Source organism: Papaver somniferum, chromosome 8 (genome assembly GCF_003573695.1).
Source record: "Papaver somniferum cultivar HN1 chromosome 8, ASM357369v1, whole genome shotgun sequence".
Classification (NCBI taxonomy): Eukaryota; Viridiplantae; Streptophyta; class Magnoliopsida; order Ranunculales; family Papaveraceae; genus Papaver; species Papaver somniferum.
In genome coordinates this window covers 82,175,895-82,196,939 of record NC_039365.1, presented here as the reverse complement: position 1 = coordinate 82,196,939, position 21,045 = coordinate 82,175,895, and the positions used below count along the sequence as shown (strand labels likewise).

At 36.0% G+C, this 21,045-nt stretch overlaps 1 protein-coding gene across 5 annotated transcripts; it reads left to right on the top strand.

Annotated features, from left to right (window-relative positions):
- The first annotated feature begins 8,380 nt into the window (after positions 1-8,380).
- LOC113301794 (altered inheritance rate of mitochondria protein 25-like) lies at positions 8,381-20,999 on the top strand. 5 transcript variants are annotated; one of them, XM_026550615.1, is made up of 14 exons: positions 8,381-8,507; positions 8,749-8,869; positions 8,974-9,351; positions 9,992-10,078; positions 10,275-10,316; positions 10,443-10,487; positions 11,039-11,104; positions 11,190-11,246; positions 11,384-11,445; positions 11,566-11,686; positions 12,076-12,153; positions 12,251-12,357; positions 13,433-13,476; positions 20,977-20,999. In XM_026550615.1, the coding sequence occupies exons 2-13, from the start codon at positions 8,783-8,785 to the stop codon at positions 13,461-13,463; spliced, it is 1,161 nt and encodes a 386-aa protein (XP_026406400.1). In that variant the 5' UTR covers positions 8,381-8,507; positions 8,749-8,782; the 3' UTR covers positions 13,464-13,476; positions 20,977-20,999. The 5 variants fall into 5 exon arrangements, with proteins under 5 accessions (XP_026406400.1, XP_026406398.1, XP_026406402.1 ...); XM_026550613.1 differs by lacking the exon at positions 20,977-20,999 and adding an exon at positions 15,114-15,152; XM_026550617.1 differs by lacking the exon at positions 20,977-20,999 and having other exon boundaries at positions 9,019-9,351; positions 13,433-13,855.
- Positions 21,000-21,045: the final 46 nt, after the last annotated feature.

Below are 21,045 nucleotides of genomic sequence, written 5' to 3'. Positions count from 1 at the left end.
AGCTCAAAGATATGCTAATTACACAAATGTTGGTATTCTACCTACTCCACCTGCGTTAATGAGAGACTTTGGTATTAAAGAGAACATTATCTTAGCTAGACTTTTTTCAACTGAAACCTACAAAACTGAGGATATTAGAAGCGTTCTTCGTCACTTTTTGGGTCTCAACATAGGATTTCAAATCAGAGAGGTGGATCCAAATTTGTTTATTATCACGTTTCATACTGCTGATGACCTTAAATGGATAGCTGTGAATGGTCTTTGGTACCCTTATGGTAATCTCATGTCAGCTCGTTTGGTCTTCCCAGGTATGCAAATATTGACTGAAGTGGTTAAATAAATCCCACCATGGGCGTGTATTTCAAGCACTAAGCACGAACACAGAGTTGGTGAGCGCATTGGATTGATAGCAAGCAGGATTGAAATATTCAGCAAAGTTGAAAAAGGCAGATTCGACTGCGAACCAAGAGCTTTAGTCTGGGTTAACATAGGAAATCCATTAGTTAGGAACCTCCTAGTTATAGTTGCGAATTACCCTGTCAGAGAACTATACTTCTCTTATCTCATCTTACCATCCAAGTTTTGCTCTCACTGCAACCGTTTTGGTCACAAGATTAATCAGTGTGCTATTCTCCAACACAGACCTTTAGAAGATATTTATCATATATCCATGTCGTCCTCGGGGCCTGATGACGACATTTTTGTCTTAGATAACACTCCGATACAAATTTGGAATCCACAAGATAACACTGATGCTCATGGGAAAATGGGTTCAATGGAGAAGTTTTTGGCCATTTTTGGAACTAGAGAGACTTTATATGAGCTTTACAGAGAAAAACATCCACCTTTTGAGCAACCTCTCTTGCATCAGCCTGTCTCTAATCGTGAGTATGAAGTTCTAGGTCCTGTAACTTATGAGGAAGAGATGCCTTTAACTTCTAATTCAATCTTAGGAAAGAGAACCTTCCCATTTAATTGCCTGAAAATTTCATTCCGTTTCGTGGCTCAAGATCTGAATCGGTGGATTCAGGCAACTCCGAGACTCATATAGTTATCGGTGCTATGGAACCGATTAACCGTAGCCCGGAACAAGATTTTGGATTGCAACAAGTGTTAGCTATTCCGGAGATCATTAGGCCTGAACCAGAACCTATCCAAGTTAAACGCAAATTATCTTTCTTATCTCCCCCCTTTGTAGATGCAAATGAGCATCTTTCTCCTCATCTCTCTGTGGAATCCATTGCATCATCTTCTATTGCATCTCGGATTAAATCACCGGATTCAAGTATAATTGCATTGCACCCACATATTGCATCCCCTTTAACTCAACCTAAATCAACATTTTCTTTATCAGTCTCTGATTTCTTATCCTCTTCTTCATCTGAAGAGCTTCGCATTTTGGTTTCTAGTGCTGAAAATTTGCATTCATTCAATCAATATGGTTCCAATCTCAAAGAACAGAATCAGTCAATGGAAGATTACTTACCAATTCCCTTCTTTCTAGATTCCCCATTAGTGTCTAAGGTCGAAAATCAGGTAACCCTAATAACTTCTGAATTGTAGCGGCTTACTTTTAATTTCTGCTCTCTCGATTTATTTGCTGCATTCTTGACTCATTACTACTGCACTATATTACACGATTGCATTTATTTTGACATAAGCATAAAATTTTAGCTCTAATTTCAATCTTAGCATATTAGGAAGAGTGTACGAATCATAGAGTCACCTAGTGAAAAATTCCAGACATTCTAGAATTTTTCCTTTTTTGCAATATGAAATCATTGCATGGAATGTTCAAGGGTGCGGTAACCCCTTTATGCAAAATAATTTAAACCAGTTGATTAATAATGATAAACCTGAAATCCTCTTCTTGTCTGAAACAAAATCTAAAAGACACCTAGTCAAAAGAATTCTTAATGAATTTCCCAACACTCATATAGTAGATCCGGTTGGGTTAGCCGGAGGTTTAGCAATAGGATGGGTTGATGGCTTTTCTTTTGAAATAGTACAATGGAACCTTAATATGATAAACATTCCAGTTCAAACTAATTATGATTTTTCTCCTTGGCTTCTGACTTGCTTTTATGGAAGTCCTTACCCCTCTAATAGAAATGTTGCTTGGGACTTCCTCTCAGACATAGCCATCCAAGTTAATAGAACCTCAATACCATGGATTTTGCTTAGAGACCTTAATATGATCTTTAGTCAGGATGATAAATTAGGAGGTTTACCTTTCAAGAAGACTGATTGTGATTACTATAAAAATATTCTAGACAAGGCAGGCCTCATTGACATAGGTTTCAAGGGTTATGAATATACCTAAAATAACCATAGAGAGCTGATAGCTAACATTCAAGAGAGACTTGACAGAGCTGTAGCCAACATAGAATGGAGTGATAAATTCCAAAATTCTGAATTGTCACATCTTATGGCTATAGATTCTGATCATTGCCCTATAGATTTGAACCTAGATACTACCTTTACCAAGAAAACCTACACATTTAAATTTTACGATACCTGGCAAAAGGATAACTCTTGTGTTCAAACTATCAGAGAATCATGGAACCATATCATAAATGAGAATCCTACAAACTCTCTGATCTTGAATCTCAAGACTGTTCAAACTAAATTAGATTACTGGAGAAAACATATCTTTTGCCTCCCTTCTAAGCAAATAAAACCATTACTAGTCCAAATAGACAATTTAAACAAATCTAATTTTGTTTACCAAAAGGAAGTCAAGATTAAAGAAAAGCTTTCTCAGTTAGAAAACCTCTATGCAACTCAAGAATCCATAGCAAAACAACAATCTAGAGATAACCTTGTACAACTAGGTGAGAAGAATACTAAATTTTTCCACCCTAAAACTCTAAAAAGAAGAAAGTGGAACAATATAGAATGCTTTGAGAGAAAGGATAATGAAGTTTCCTTTAAAAGAGAAGAAATTCAAGAACCTTTGAAGGAATACTTCTCAAATCTTTTCTCTCTCCCTTCTCCTCCTTCATCTATTAACCCTGTAATCTTCCAGAACATAGCTCCATGCATTACCCCTGATATGAATGTAGCCCTCAATTTTATTCCTTCTGTTGAGGAAATATGGCAAGTAATAAAAAAATTGAAACCGAAAAAATCCCCTGGCCCTGATGGTTTCTCAATCAGTTTCTTTAAACTTAATAGGGAAACTGTGGGTGATCAAGTAGTTTCTTCTATTCAATGTTTCTTTGAAACATGTGTATTATACCCTCAATTCAATAAAGCATTTTTATTCTTAATACCTAAACGTAGGCACCCTAAAGTTCCAAGTGGTTTCAGACCAATTGGTCTTTGCAACACTATCTATAAAATAATTGCTAAGATATTATCAAATAGGATGAAACCTCTTCTCAATTCTTTAATCTCCCCATTCCAAGCTGCCTTCCTATCTAGAAGGAAAATCTCTGACAATATCGTAATTGCTCAAGAGATAATTCATTCCTTTAATAAAAAGAAGGCTAAACATGTTGGAATGGGAATAAAGATTGATATGTCTAAGGCTTTTGACAGAATTGATTGGAATTTCCTGATGTCTTCTATGAAAGCATTTGGGTTTGATGATAACTTTTGTAACCTCATTTACCAGTGTATTTCTACCTCTTCTATTGCTATCTTACTAAATGGAAGTCCAGGAGAATATTTCAAACCTTTTAGGGGACGCAGGCAAGGTGATCCTCTATCTCCATACTTATTCATCATTTGTATGGAGATCTTCTCCAGAATGCTTTTAGCATGAGAGGAAGAGAAGTTAGTAAATGGTGTAAAAATAACCCCTAAGAATAGTCCTATTTCACATCTATTTTTTGCTGATGATTGCTTGTTATTCATTAGAGCAGACTTAAAGGAATGTCATAACATTCTGGCCCTAATTGACTCATTTGGCAAAGCATCTGGGCAGCTAATTAACTTTTAGAAATCTGGGATATTCTTTAGTAAAAAAGTACAACCTAAACATCAAAGAATGATAAGTAAACTTTAAAAAAAAAAAAAAATTTAACCCCCTAGACTCCTACTTAGGAACCCCTCTTTTCATTACTAAGGCAAAAATAAAACTGTTTGAGGATTTAGTTTCTAAGATGGAAAATAAAATAAAAATTTGGATAGGTAAAATGCTTTCTCAAACAAGCAAACTTGTCCTAAACAAGGCAACCTTAGCTAGTATGGTCAGCTATCAAATGAGTTGTTTTATATTACCGAAGAAAATTACTATAAAATAGATGCATTACAGAGAGATTTTTGGTGGGGCAAAGAAACAGACTACAAGGGATATTATCCTAGATCTTATTCTTGTCTTTGTAAACCTAAACACAAGGTAGGGTTAGGTCTAAGGAATTCTCATAAATTTAACCTAGCTATGATAGCTAAACTAGACTGGAGACTGTTAACAGAACCAAGAGCGCTATGGGTATCTCAATTAAAACCTAGATATTTTAGAAACACTTCATCCTTCAAGGAAAAGAAGCCAACAACTAGCTATTGGATTTGGAAATGCATATATAAAGGTATCCAATTAGTGGAACAAAATAGCATTTGGGAAATAGGGGATGGTAACAATACTAATATTTGGGATGACAAGTGGATCCCTAACTTGGAAAATAATCTTAATAACTAGAAAACAGTCATAAACAACCATTCAACACTTGTGAAAGATCTTATTGATCCAATCACAGAGAAGTGGAATTCTACTTTAATTTTGGAAATGTTCCCTAGTCATATTGCTGAAAAGATCATTAATACTAGAATAGCAAAAGGCAAACCTGATACTTTAAGATGGCTCCTTACTAAGTCTGGTATTTTTACTGTTAAATCCATGTACAATAAATTGAATGAGAAAACTGTGAATCATTATAACTTTGGACAACCTGATTCTTTCTGGAAAAGGCTTTGGAGTCTAGATATTTCTAACATAATAAATTTTTTTGCATGGAAATGCTTACAAAATGCTCTGTCCACAAATTTGAAATTATCCAAATTTATGGAAGATATTCGTCCTTACTGTTCTTTTGGGTGCAATGAATAAGAATTTATAGAACATATTCTGATTTTCTGTCCTTATGCTAAAGTTGTTTGGGCTGCTGAACCAAATCCTGTAGTACCTTGCTTTCATAGTACTATAAACTTCCTAGATATCTGTAAGCAATGGATGGGAAAATTAAACCCAACTATCTCTATAGAGCTCATTTTAACAAAGGCTTGGTTCATATGGAAGGAGAGATGTAGTAGGGTTTTTGAAAAAATTAAACAATCCAGTGCTCAATTAAGTCTATAAATACAAATATACTTAGACTTTTGGAGTAAAAGTAACCATTCTGTTACTCAGGTGAAAACTGATAACTTGACTTCTAGTACTTGGTCCCCTCCAAAGAAAAATCAATTGAAGATCAATATAGATGCAGCCTGGAATTCTATGACTTTGCCTGCAGTTTTTTCTTTAATTCTCAGAAATGATGCAAGTGAATTTGAGCAAAGCAGAGCAGGACCATTCTCAGCTTCAACCGCTGAAGAAGCGGAAGCAATATGTATGAGACAGGGAGCAAAATTGGCAGTTGAACATAGACTGGCCAACTTTTTGGTTGAAGGAGATTGCAAAAACCTCATTGACTATCTGAATGGAAAAGAATCAGGAATTGAATGGCAGAATCAAGCTATAATGGATGAAGTCAAGAGTGAATTTAATCTTTGTCAAAAAAATTTAGGTTTTTTTTATGTTCCTAGAGCTGCAAATAATGCAGCAGATATCTTGGCCAAGGAGGCCAAATCCTTTAGTCAGACTTTGAATTGGAGTAAAACTCCTCCCTTTTGTATTAAAAATGCTCTTGAAGTAGATAAATCTAATGTTAGGATGGATATCTCCAATCCTACATTGGATGGCTCTACTTATCATGATGTAAGGGTTACTAACTCCCTAAGTTAGCTCTTTTAAATGCACTTAATTTACAAAAAAAAAAAAAAAAAAAAAACTTGGAAACAATGTTTTGAGCGAGAGTTCAAGAAGAATCTCCCCAAAATAAAATTGTACTGGTGCCTGGGTCCCAACCGAGACTGACCGAGATCCGAGATTGACTGCATAGGGTGATGACTCGTCCCTCGTAGGTACTAGGATATGACCCGTGCCGTAACGGCACGAGATTTGATTCGGAATGTTTGCTTCACTTGTTTGATTAGTTATATTATTGTGAATCATACTCCTTAGGAGTTCGAGGTGGAATAAGACATCATTATTGTGACGATTTCACAATACTATGAATTTGTATCATGTATATTACTTTATATCATTAGTTGTTAGTGTGATGGACCTGATGATCGATCTATCAACAATGAAATTGGCAATGAAACATTTTTCCACCATTGTTTTTATGTTTATGAAGTTGTAAAATGTGATGGTCCTATTTCTATACCGCCAAATTATCATTTACCGTTTTTCTACCCATTGCAATCATTCGATGATGCCTGTGAATGCAGTTCAATTACTTCGATTTACTGAATTTTTTTAGTATTCCTACTTATAATTAAAGTGAATCTCCAACAATATTATTATTAATTCGGTTAGAGTGCCAATTCGTATATGTTAACCCAGAAAATTCAACTACATCTGTGTCTCCCAGTAAAGAAATCTTGTGATTGCTCATCTTTTCCTGTCATTCGATTTTAGGCTCCCTTTGTCATTGCTTGAATAGTTCTATAAATTTTTCCATTTGGTTTTATTAGTGTAACATTCGAAGAAAATTAGGGAAGTATGTTAGATTCTATTGGTACTGAACAGCTGTTAAACCTAAAACGTGTTCCAATTATGGTAGCCTTCTTAAATTCCTATCCATCGGCGGTCAACCTATGAGGGAGGTAATGTATTTCCATGGTATTTTTTGGTCCTCTTTTATGTTCTTGGTGTATGACAAATTTTCAATAAATTTTCATTAACCATAAATTTTGCAAGCGATACGTGAAAATCTGATTGATACCATCAGATTTCAACCAAGGATTGTGAAGTAACACGTGAGAGGGTGTTCTGTGATCATTCTATTTTAAAATCCTACATGAAGGATGTGCCCATCAAATCCTCATATGGGTATCAGTAGGCATGAGCTGGTCAATCAATGGTTCTTGATATTCTAATGCATTTTTTTTCATCGAATATAATTCAAAACCAACCACATCCTCTTGGAGTCTTAGGATATAGGGGTGGGAAAGTATGGATCTTAAAAGCGGCTTCCCTTCAGATTTCGTGTTAGAAAAACTTTTGCTTATTGTCAGATTCCTAGACAATAATGATATATAAATCTAATGCGAAGGCTTCTAATGATCCACAACATAAACAATATACCAAACACTAAAATAGTTATTTCTCGGAAATGTATTTTTGTCTGACATTTCCCTAAAAAAGAAAGCAAAAAAATAAAATCTCTAAGATATACCTGCACCGTATGAAGAGAGGTAATTTCAAGGTTCATATAATATAAAGAAAAAGAATATTAATCAGGAATCCTCAATCCATTTGATACCAACATGTACATGACATAGTCCAAATAAGACGCTGAAACTCTCAAGCAGAAGTCACAATACAGTTAAAAAAATATTTAAAAATTCTAAGGGCAATAACAATGGAACCGGGGCTTTCTTCATTAATTATTTTCACTCCATGAAAATCTTCTTGATTTTGGCCGAAGAAGTCAAAGTTAAATTGGACAACATAAAAAAATAAAAGATTAAATGATATGGGTATTAGAAAACCTAATATAAGAGTAAAAATGAATAGAGAACAATCATATTTGAATATTTTTTAACTTCAAACGAAGAAACAAAATCCTTATCACAAAATACGACATTAATGAATAAAAACAAAAAGAAATCAAATTGCATATATGACCAAAAAATTTAGGCATGAGGCACCACCATTCTTTTATATGCTAAAAATATAGATTTTAATTATGAAAGGGATTAAGTTAAAAGGGAATTTAATTTTGAATAAAGAAATGGTTTCACATTAAATGAAAAAATTAACTCCCAAATAAATGACATTAAGAGGGTGGAGAGGAAATTCAAAAACTTATTAAATATATGACACAATCTAGATCACTATTTGGATGCTAAAAACGTAAATTGAAAATCTTAAATCTGGGGCTCAATATCAATCCTTCTTTATATGATAAAAATGTAGATTGAAAAACTTAAATCTAGACCGTCCTTTATGTGTCCCAAATGTAGATAACCGTCTATATGGAAAAACATCATTGTCCCTTATAATATATAGAACACCATTGTTCCTTATAATATAGATAAAACCTAGTCCAAGCATGCGTATACATGTCTCCACTAGATTTGTGGACATCAAAGGGGCATCAAAGTTTGATACACTAATTTGTCTCGTAATATTTTCATTCCCTCACAAAGAAAACCCTTCTCACAAATTTCTCTACTTGTTCAGCTGTTCTCTGGAAGCTTTTATTACAAGCTCTTAAGTTCGATTGGTTGATCAGGTTAGACATTTCTTTTTCAACCGTTATGAATATATATCTCGATTGATCATAATTTTGCGTTTAATTTTAAGACATTTTAGATTTCTGGGGTGTATGTGTTCTTCATGAGGGCACATCTTAATTTAATTTCCTTTGATTTTTAATTTGTCTTGAACAAAATTGTATTCAGTAGTCATAATCTTATTTTTCTGTCATTAATCTAGAAAAATTGGATCTTTTTGTTTATTTTCACTCCACTTAGGTTGTCCAAGTGGAAGGTTGCAAAATATAAATTGATGAAGTGGATCAAAGGGCTGTGCAACTTTCAGAAGCATGTTAAACCCCAGCACTCCAAGTTTGGTGGATTACCTTATCTTGAAAAGGTAGTTTAATTTACGACTGTACTTATCAGAATGTTAAGTTTATAATGGTGAATTTGGATATATGTGTTGGTTATTTGGCATCTCTTCCTATTCCATTTCTTTAGCAGGTTTCAGCCTTAGAAATTGATACTTCTCAAAATGTGACCCAGCGGTGTTACAGTTCTCAAAGTGATCCTGATTTAAGTAGAGACTGGTTTGCTAAGTTGTGGGTTGCAGACAAGAAAAGGAAGAAGAATTCGAGATTCACAATGAGAACAAACCAGAGATTTGAGAAACCTATCCATAGTAATGGACCTATTGATAACATATATGAGAAAATGCGTTCTCTTAAGCTGCCACTTGATTGGTGGCCATCTAATGCATCTGTTGCAAAAACACAACTAAATGAACAGATAGAGACAGGTCCTGCACCACCACCACCACCACCACCACCACCTAGCCAGTCGGTTACTGGTTCCTTGAAATCAACATCAAAGGAAGAGGTAACTAAATTTAGTCCTAGCTGTTTCGATTTATATGTACTATGATACTCTTAAAAATGATGTGGGTAACTTCTTTCGGATAGGGACCATAGGGTTATTGTTATGACAAATATGTTAACTGCTTTGCAAATTTTATTGGATGAAGCAAATGCACGGCAACAAGGTGGGGTTATGGTTACGTTAAGCTTTACCAATCTCTTCCATTAGTTTGTACTTGTTTACATCTTGTTGGGTGCGTTAGTTTGCTTCAGTACCAGGTGAAGTGAGATTGCTAATGAGTTTATAAGCAAGGTCAGTCAACGAGAAGCACCATGATTTAATTTCTGGTGCCACATAGCATAATGCTTGTTTCATGCGTTTTTATTCCCACATTAGTATTAAAATAAGGCTCACCAGTTGGTAAAAGGGGAATATAAACGGATAGGGTATCATTGATATCTTGTTTCATGCGTTTTTATTCCCACATTAGTATTAAAATAAGGCTCACCAGTTGGTAAAAGGGGAAAAAGTCTTGTTATAAACGGATAGGGTATCATTGATATCTTCCATGGTTTGTAGCTAACCGACAAAAATAATATATGAAGCTCGCTCCATCCAAATTGATTAACCAATAATAATTTTCTTAACTTTTCATTTGCAGGCTCTAGTTGCTCCTCTCCTTGCCAGGTCCAATCTGCTCATAACGCGAGATATAGAGTGGGCAAATCTTGTTCTTGGTTTTGAGCAGGTGATTTATATTTATATATTTTAATTTTCATATAAAGATCTGCAGTACAGATAAGATACTTGTCCTACAGTTTCTGAGTATCTAATCATTGTGTGGCATTTTAGAATCCGTCACTCCCAAAGATTTTGCGGCCTTCATTTGTATATTTAGTTTCAACTCATCCACTCTCTAATTATAGTGACATCAATAATTGCAGGAGAACCGTTATGCAATAGTAGATGCTTCTTACCCTCAGGCAGTACGTAACCGATCTGTTTCCTCATTTATATTTGTTTTTTTATTTTGAATATTAAATTTACCAAGGTTTGCAGTACAAAATTCTTAAAACTATGTAGATTTTGATGTACATGGTTTCCTCTTTCAGCCCGTGGGTTTTATAAGAGAGCAGAGCCATTTGATTGCTAGGCAGGTATGCTGTTCTGTTTGGTGTAAACTAGATTCCTCTATCATCAATAAGTATTGGCCTCTTACTTACTTTCACTCATTTTCAGTGAAGTTACAAGATTACTTACTGTTTACCTGTAACTTTGGTTTATAATTGTTCGCGATTAAGCTCGTCCTGTATCTTTAAAACCGTAGTTCCTGGTTTTCCAGTATACTCCGGAAAAACCTGGATAGTCAATATGACCAAGAGCTAAAACCATCCTGAGTTAATAAAAAAAATCATTAGCAGAAGAAAAACAAGGGAAGTTAATGAAATTCATACTGATATTCCATCTTGTCATCTTGAACTCTCTGGCTTCCTAAAAAATATTAATGATGGTTCGATTTAGAGTTTTCTTATGGTGATGGAGATCTTTATTAGATTCAGCCTGCGAAGTCAAATGATTTGTACGTCCTGGAAAACCCTGCACATAGCCACTACAAAGTCTTCCATGAGAAGTAAAGATTATCTTGTTTATACTTTTTTCATCGTCTCCTTATTGTTGAAGTGTGGAGTTTATGTTACGACTTCTATAGATTCTTCGTACGAGGCGCCCGTTCGTTGCTTGTGTAACTGATGCCATGGGTAATGAGGTGTTTAAGGTGAGGTTTCTTAAATTCTTCTCCTTCTTTGATATTTGATTCTTCTGCATATGTAGTTTCATAGTTGATGTGCATTTCTGTTTAGGTTCGCAGGCCATTTTGGTGGATAACAAGCACAATTTATGTAGAGATAGACGGTAAGGTATGGCAAAATCAGTTTGAATTTCGTAGGTCATTTTTAGCTGATTAATAGTGCAGCTGTGGCACTTCTGGGATCTAGGTAATTCTCCTCTTCTTACTTCTCTCTTTTTTTTTCTTTTTTTTTTTGTAATCTATTAGGAGATTGGTGTTGTTCACAGACGATGGCATCTATGGAGAAGAGTTTATGATCTGTACTTGGGGTAATTTAATAAGTTAAATAGTTAGATGTTTACCAGTGTGTTTTATGTTATATTATTGGATTTCAAACAAACCAAGAGAAAAAGATGTACTAAGTAATGATTTTTCTTCCTTTCCTGTAGGAACACGCAGTTTGCTGTGGTTGAAAATCCTGGTTTTTGGTTCTGGACTTTTACCTTGAAGGATATCAATGGGAAAGTGCTAGCTGAGATAGATCGAGATTGGAGGGGTTTGGGCTTTGAGGTTATCTCTTGTTCTCTCTGCAATGCTGTATTTTATAGTATATTTACTGTGAGGTGTGTGACACATGCCGCATGACTCAGATAAGCTGCATATCTGGTAGTAGACCAGGCAATGAGCAGGGTTGTGGTTGATCAAGTGTTAGTGGGTCAGAAATGCTAAACAGAACCCTTGCTAGTTTGACCTCTTTGTTTTGATATCAAAGCACAAGGCGACGAGTCATGGTTGGTGCTTTGGAGGAATATGAATAAGGCAAACTAAACTCCATCCCTGATTCGTTTAACCCTGAATAAGAATGGTTCAGGTTAGGCTTGCCTGATAGCAAGAAAGACCCATTCATTGGTGCGCTGAGGTTAGATGACAATCTAATAGTTGAAGTAACTTGATTGCAGCTGTTCACTGATGCTGGTCAATATGTAATAAGGTTTGGGCGTGGTGATGCAGTCTCTAAGATTGGGGCTGCTGCAGCGGTAGGTTACCTAATAACGATCTTTTGGATCCAAATTTACAACTTTTGCTTGGCGACTCTCTGTTTACTCTATTCTTTCTTGTGGTCATGTGTTTCAGATTCAAGATTTAGAAGTTGAAAGGCCTCTAACGCTCTCAGAGAGAGCTGTGGCTGTTGCTCTTGCTGTTTCCCTTGATAACGATTATTTCTCACGACATGGAGGCTGGTAAGCTTGTTATAAGACACAGTGCATGTTAGACATTACAATTCCCCTCTCATATCTGTGAGTCCAAGTATTATATGCGTGAGCCATTCTTTAGGGCTACTCCACACGTCGTCTTTCCTCAGATACACTCAATTATGGTTCTGGTAATTGGCGAAGAAGTAGTTTTTCTCTTTGGTGTTCTTTCCTGAGATTTTCCGTTCCATAAGATTCACCTCCTCCCTTCATTTTCTCTCAGAATCTCTATGAACACACTCCAGCCCAGTCAAACCCACACACTTTTGATCCTTCGTTTTTTCTGATTAGCAATTCAGAACAATGACTAAATTACAATCAGTATGCAAGACTCAGTGGTATTAGTATGCTTGAATACTTATGAAGGATAATCCTGAGTAAGGAACGAAACCTTTTATAATTAATAAAGAAGACAACAACAAAAATAACTGAAGTAAAATATAAATAACTGAAATCATTTGGTTAGCAATAAATCCAAAGGAAAAAGGGAAAGCATTTATCTCCCAAGCAGTTGATTCTAGATGGATACTGCAAATACAAAAACTAGCTCTGGTATCAAAAATCACCTGGCTGACATCCTTTTCACCTGCTTAGAAATTATTGTTCATGCCCTGAAACTAAGACGTTTTAGATGCTCACAAAAGGGAGAATGAAGAGTTTGAAGCATTTTTCCAATGCGGGAGGCACTTATGGTCATTTTTTGAAAGAGGACATAATTGAGAATAGGTGAAGAGGTCAAAAGAGTCGACTAACAGATTAAGGCATTTCTAGTCAGGCATGTGAAAAATACTGCGGATACTCCAGGCTATAGTTTCCATGTTTATGTATTTTAAGGAGTCATGATGCAGAACATAGGTCGGCTTACTTTAGTTAGGGATCTGCGTAGGGGAATACTTGGTCACTACTTCATTGTTACGGTGTGAACAGCCAATATACCAATACCCCCACCCCACCACACACACACACACACACACCAAGTAACCAGACTTATTGTTTAGTTTTGACAATGACTGGTAATTCTAATATTTCTCTTGTTTTGATGTGTTCCTTCTTTCTTTGACAGGGGAATCCCTTTTGTCGCCATTGAAGAATAGTATTCTGAAACAGGTGTGCTAGCGTGTACCTCCTTTGGCAGTTATGTGTTTGCTTATCCTGTTTCCTTTTGCCATTTCATTAGGAAAATGAGCTCAATTATCTAAACAACCTGGTTAGTTTCTTTTTCCTTTCCTTTACAAAAATTTCTTATCACGAGCAGTGGTTTGAACTGGCCTCTTACCTGTATGGCACGAAAGAGGCAATTTAATGCATAGGTAATGATAGGAAGAGGATGAGGAAACACTGGATTTTGGCTAAAATGGTTGATGTCTGAGTGCGATCATGTGCTAATTTTCTTGTCAGTACAAAAAGTCAAAAACAATGAATAGTTTTAGCACTATATTGTAAAGTTCTACGAAAGCAAAAATGGAGTACGTATTCTTTTTCGTTACATCAAATTGGTGGGAATACGCTAATGGTCAAGATCGTTATTGACACGGATGTTGGTATTTGGCCTCGGTAACTTTATCAGGTCGTTATGCCATTTTGGAAATCCTTTGCACAATGGCATTATACCCATGTTAAGCGTAAAGTACGATTAGGTTTTCCAGCAGTAGTTATTCAAATTGCAACGGGATATCCTCGCACTAGAGTCAACAAATCTCATATCCCGAGCATTAGTTCTCTCTTTCTATAAGAGCAAGTCTTATGGTGGAATCCGACCTATTTTAAGTGTGGAAAAATCATGGAATGTCAAGTCTAGTGGCTTCCAAGTTGGGGTCTTCCACAGAAAATCTAAGCAGAGTTCCACGGTTTTGTGGAAGGGTCCGTGGAATCCATGTGAACGCCAATAAGAATAGCGTAGTAGAAGACAAGAAACGCTATTAAGAATAGCACTAAAAAAACGCTATTAAGAATAGCACTCAGTGCTATTAAGAATAAGGTTTTTTTTTTATCCATAAATTTAAAATGAGTTGTTGAAATCCGACGGCTGACAGAAAAACGCTATTCTTAATAGCAATGGGTGCTATTCTTAATAGCGTTTTTTTAGTGCTATTCTTAATAGCGGTTTTTTAGTGCTATTAAGAATAGCGTTTTCACTATTCCACCATTACACTTGCGATTCTATCCACAGTTCCAAGTGCTGAGGTGGCGTGGAAGATGGATGGATTCCACCATAAGACTTGCTCTAACAGCCAACATAAACACAAACCCTAAAGCAACAAATCAAATTGGTCTAGTACTGTGATTTTCATTTAGGGTGCGAGAGCTGTTTAAAAATAGGAAAAGAATAATTAAAAATATAATAATAGAGTTTTTTAAAGCGTTCTCATTCACCGGAGCTCCACATTGATTCTAGCTTCTGGTTGATTCTGGCCCCACCATTTATATTTTTTAGTAATAAAGTTATTGAATTTAACCAATAAAATTCAGGAAAATATTTTTTTTTTAATAATAAGATAACTAAATTTTAAAAGAACTTCTTGCCTTGAATAGCTAAATCTTGAAATGGAAAAATATCGTTTGGTCCTTTTTTAGGTGGGCCCATGTCAGTTTAGTCCTTTGGGAAAACGTCTTTACTGTTTGGTCCATAATTATTTAAAAATATTAAATGGACAAAAGTACCCTTCTGTGTTAATTTTTACTTATTTTTGGTAGTAGTTCATTCGTTAAAATGAACTCCTGTTAATTTCTACTTACTTTTTCAGAAATCACCTATATAAAAACCTAAAATAAAACAGAGTTCATTTATGGAATGAACTGCAGCATCGTCATCTTCATCATCTTCATCGTCTTCAACAGCAGCATCAAACATCATCGTCTTCAAAACAGCACCAGCAACATCATATTCATCATGTTTATCGTCTTCAACACGAGCAACAAACATAAAAAAAAATCAAGATCGTCATCAAAATCTAGATCTTCAAAATAAAAAATCAAAATCTTCGTCTTCAACATCTTCATAATCAAAAATCAAGATCTTCGCCTTCAACATCTTCATAAAAAATCAAGATTTTCAACATCTTCATCGTCGTCTTCAACATCTTCAACAGATGTAGATGAATCTTCAACAACAACGGCGGATTTCGTCGTAAATCGTCTTCATCATCTATAACCGCAGCAACAACAAATAACATGATTTCATCTTCATCATCGTAAACCCTAAGTTCATCTTCAACATCACCAACATGAGCAACAACAACGTATTCAACAGTAGCATGAAGAAAAAGAAGAAAAAATAATGGAGACGCCATTATTACCAAGAAGAAAAGAAGAAGAAGAAGAAAAAAAAAAGAAAGAGATTAGATCTGAAAATAAATATGAGAGAGAAAGTAAATCTGAAAAAGATTTTTTCTTTACTGATTTTTGTATATATGTGGCCCCAAAAGGGTATTTCTGCCACTACCTAGTGACAATTACATCATCCATGACATCACCCTAGGACCAAATCATTATTTCTAGGACCAAACTATAATTTATATTTCCAAATAGGACCAAACAGACAGTTGACTAGGTCAAATGGACTAGACTTTCTCTAATATATTATTTCTAGGACCATATGGTATTTCCTACGTCTTGAAAATCTCAAAACATGCCAGGAATAAATGATTCTTGAAAATCTCAAAAAAATAGATCAATCATGATAATCAACAAGTTAAATCACAACATCTACGATTTCATCATGATATATCGAATGATCATCACGTGATAAGAAAATAACTCAAGTGTCCAATGTTCGTTTACATTCTTAAAAAATATAATTTTCCTAATTACATCCCCAAACTATCAAACTATCAATTAAATCGGAAAAAAACCTGATTAGCCCGATCATGAATCTCTTTTCCATAAAACCTGATTAGCCCAGTCATGAATCTTTTTTCCGCAAATCTTTATTGGTGGTCCGGCACAACAGTTGGAATTTTTGTTAGTATTTTCGATGAATAATTTAGAACAATGATTATGATCTAAATTTAACCTGTCAAATAGTCGAAATACAAAATTATTAAAAGAACGTATTAAACAAAACGAAAGCAAAAACATAAAATCGTAGAGAAAAAAGAACACGTTAGTAGAAAAAACAAAACAAAATATCTGTATGCAATTATTTCCTTGACGACAGTATTATTCATTCCATTCCATAACAAAATAAAATAAAATAATTTCTACTATTATTAGATGCATAAAAGATATTCAACGGTTTATGGACAAAAATATCTCAGCCATTAAATGTGACATCTTCAATTATTGTAGCAAATCGCTGATTATAAAAATTATATATATTTTAAAATATTATAATATAGAATTTTGGGGCTTGGTGATAATAGAATAAAATATAAAATATTATTTACAACGTAACCCTATTTTTCTTATAATTTTTTTATTTTACACGAGGGATCTTTGTTGGTAACCGAGCAACAAGCTGGGCACCAACACCCTTTTGAATAGCAATGCCTAATCTATGAAAAATAAAAATACCAAGACCACTACCAGCATCATTACTAATTAAGCAATTCTTGAGACGCTTGAAAAAACATACAGTATCTTCGCTAAGCTCCCCTAAAGTAGTGAAAGATAAAACACCCAAACCATAACCATGTGTGGCACATTCATTCAAGTACTTAGAACGCTTACGCGAAATCGCTCTCGAAATGGCTTGGCCGGGGATGAAAGCACGAACTCCATCACCAGTGAACGGAGACACATCTGTAACATCCATACTCACTTCTTGACCATTTTCCGAGTTCAGGACAATGATGTCAGCTGGGCGTAAATCCTTGTTATCAACTGTCGACAGACCCAAAGCAACTTCTTTACGTGCAGGGACACTATCCTTGTAGCAGATAAGCGCAATGACATCACGGACTAAGTCATGACTAAACTTAAGACCAACGTCATTAGCACAATGTAGCACATGATCACCAAAAATATCCATAGGCTTATTACAACAAGAGCATAAACCACCTTCCACAAATAAAGGGATACCGAGGCGATAACAAACAACAACTCTGAATTGTCTAGGCCCGAGGCATTGATGTGACCCAATGATAGGAACAGCCAAAAGATAATCTTGAGCATGTTTGATCTGATTACATTGCCACAGAACAAAATCTCTTGCAGATAAAGTAAAATTGTTAGGGATTTGCTTCTTAACTACATCAAAATAAGTGACTGCCAAGGAGTGCATAGAAGGGGTGATGGGGGGTTGGGGTGGGTGGGTGGGGGGGGGGGGTGTTATCGACGCAGTAATAAGAAGGCAAATCACATACCTGGATAAAGTTCCGAAGAGCCGACTGATAGGCAACACCATTATCCGTTGAGAATAAACTACCAAGTATAACCTTCCGCACAGGGGTAGTATGACTCTGAGAAGCCAGATAGCAGTAGGTGCGAGTGTAAGCCATAGTGTATATGCCCAACCCTCCATATTTGATAGGAAGGGTGTCCAGTCTCTGTTGCAAAGGACCAAAACCAGCTCTATCTCCCGTGATTAAAAGTCTCAAATACTTGAGCAAGTGATCGTCAAAAAGGTCAGTGGCCTGTTGTAAGGCTGCAGGATTGGTGGTGTGCATGGAAAAATATAATCTAGACACACCAACGCAATTACGGAGTAACAACAACTCACTTTGGGGGTCCTTGAGTTTTTTGATGGCCTCCATTAGCTTAATAGTCTTGTTCACCCTACTCAGCACCATGTCACTCATGAAGTCCAAATCCAAGCTCACATGACTACCTAAAAGTTTAACTGCCTTGTTGGGCCTGCCAATGTCTTTGGGAAAAACACCTTCATCAATGCTACGAGGATCCAGAGAAGGCCAGAAGACCTCTGTTTTCTTGATATTGAGATGAAGACCCCTGTCTGGACCTTCAGATTCTATAATGTTCAAAACTTTGGCCACCTCTAGTGTGTCACCGATGATAGTGCCATCATCCAGGTACCAGGCGTGCAAATCAAGCTTACACCGAGAGGCAATAGACTTCACTAAAGGATGAAGTGTCAAAGAAAACAACAGGGGACCGAGAGGATCACCTTGCTGAATACCGAGAGCTGAAGACAAGATGTATTGATCATGGTAAAGTCGAGTGGGCCTGGCATAACAAAATTCAACCCAATGAGAAATACCTGGAAAATGAAGCCGGACCTCTCTGATGAGATGAGATCTACAAATAATGTTGAATGCATTCGAAAAGTCAATAAGCAGCATTGAAATCTTTTCCAAATGGAATTTCAACTCCAGCAAATCATTTACAACATGAAGTATACTCTCCCCACCAACCGGCACACCTACACCAAATTGATGATCCCCTAAATAAGAAGACATCTCCTTACCGACATAAAAGGCAGCCACTTTAGAGACCAATCGACGTCAAACAGTTCCAACCGCGATAGGTCTTAGCCCTCCTTCGGGTTTGAGCAAAGGTGTAAGGGGTGCACTAGCAATGAGCTCTCCTAAGACCTTAGGGCACTTGCATGCCAACCAAAGGTTGACAACCCCTGTGATCGAATCTAATAAGTCGTCTTTAACTGCCACTGCTGCACCGCTCATAGCATCGGCTAGGTGTTGTGCGCGTAAACCATCACGACCACAAGAAGTTCCCCGGGGAAAGCTCTTAATGGCACCGAGGACTACCCTTGATTCAACCGTAACGGGGTCACAGATGATGTCCTCATCCGGAATGGAAGGAGGAGGAGTTGATGGGTGTTTAGCCTGCAGTTCAGTAAGAGTTTTCTCATTGCGATGGGCAATACTATCCGAAGACAAAACCCGAATTGCCACTGCATAGCGACCAAACTCAATCTTCTTTCGACAGGCATTTAAATTGGGTTAGGTTTCTTTTTGCTGTCGTGTTTGGAGGATTTCTATTGGTCCGACAAACGCATCAACTTGGAAATCAAAGTATAGCAACCCAAAGGTTCTTTCCAGTCCAATAACGCTTGCTCAATAGCATCCACCTGTAGTCGTTTTCTGTTGCTCGACTTCTCCTCCGCAACTCGTTTAGGTCTGTAGCGAGACAAAACACAAATGGGGAGTAGCAAGACGCGAACCCAGGCAGACATGTCAGATGTACAAAGAACTTTGTCAAGACAGCACTTCAGAGCACGTGAAAACCCCAGCCTACACTGAAAAGGAATGCTTGATACTGTGGTAAATTGTCTTTGGAAGACAACATTCAGAAGTTCCGGAGAAAGGTGAAAGGATTCATCAAATACAACACGATCCTCATTCCCACTGGCAGCAACATCACTTGCAGGATTTGTTTCAACAGCCACTGGGTCCAATTTACTCCTCAGGCAAGTCTTTGGAGATAATGTCTCTGCAACACCTCTTATTGTCGTCCGAGAAGAAGTGCTTGTCTTGCAAGTGCTTTAAAATGGAACCCTGGCATAACCCCTACCGTTTACTCCCCCAGGCAGCCATCAAAAATTCTTGAATGGGGAACAACAATGACGGCTCTGCACAACAACGTCTTGACTCAACTGAGGATAAGGAGGTTGTGAAAGTGATGGAGGGGGTAGCAAAGATGAACGAGAAGCAGCACGACGTTTGGAAACAAACATGAAGAAAAGCTTCCTGAAAACCCTAAAAAAGAAAACGAAACCCTAACTCGAAAAATGGAAAAAATAAAAGGACGTGGGAAAAACCAAAATCAGGGTGAAGAAACTGTCCTAAAAGAAGATAAATCAAGGAAAAATAACGACAGGGATAAGACCAATCCATTGGGAAAACCTAGTTTTCAGTCGCCTGGTTTTCTCGCCAGAGCTCATCGCCGGAGCAACGTAACTAGATTTTATTTTATTATAAAAAATACCAAAAAAACACAAATGATATTTACTATATATATTTATCAAATTTTTATTAATTTCGTAGTATTATTAATTATTTTTGATAATATTATTATTTCATAAAATAAAATTACAATATAAGGCAGTATCTATTTTAGATGTGTAAAAGATATTCGATATTTTCTTGGAAAAAATAAACTAATGGAGCTATAAAAGAACAAAAATTAAGTTAATGTAACTATCCAAAAATAATATTTACTATGTGTATTTAACTTGCAGGTAAATGGCGAAAATATTGTATGCACTAATTATATAAGGTAAGTATTATCGGTAAATAAAATACACATTAGGTAAATTTGTGATTTTCATAGCATGAACTTGCCAAAAGTAATACGATAGACAACAATATCGTCAAAAATATAAATTCTCAAATATTTTCAAATATTAATTGATACTATTATCTTTAAAAAAATCTTTTATTTACGGGTAAAATGTCCTATTATATAAATCATTGGAGGTGCCTAAGTTAACCCATCTTCCCCATTTTCGATGCCCCTTCTTTCTTCTTTCGACTCTCCGTCTTTCTTCTAATGGAGGTTCTATTCATTTTTTCATTTTTTGGTTTGTCATTTTTTTTCCTGATCCGCAGTATGTTGTGGTTTTGCAGGTATCCTTGAACTCTTTGCACAACAAATGTTATTTCAATGGGATATTTTGTGGATTTTGACAATGAAAAAATATATTAAACCTCTATTTTTTTTGATCCGTAGTATGTTGTTGTTTTGCAGGTATCCTTGAAACTCTTTGCACAACAAATGTTATTTCGATGAGATTTTTTTATGGATTTTGACAATGAA

Excerpts from the sequence above, each read along its gene's own strand:
- LOC113301794 (XM_026550615.1), top strand. The coding sequence starts at position 8,783 with ATGAAGTGGATCAAAGGGCTGTGCAACTTTCAGAAGCATGTTAAACCC. Across the intron at positions 10,488-11,038 it reads GCCATTTGATTGCTAGGCAG|ATTCTTCGTACGAGGCGCCC; the intron begins GTATGCTGTTCT and ends CGACTTCTATAG. Across the intron at positions 12,358-13,432 it reads TTCTCACGACATGGAGGCTG|GGGAATCCCTTTTGTCGCCA; the intron begins GTAAGCTTGTTA and ends TTTCTTTGACAG.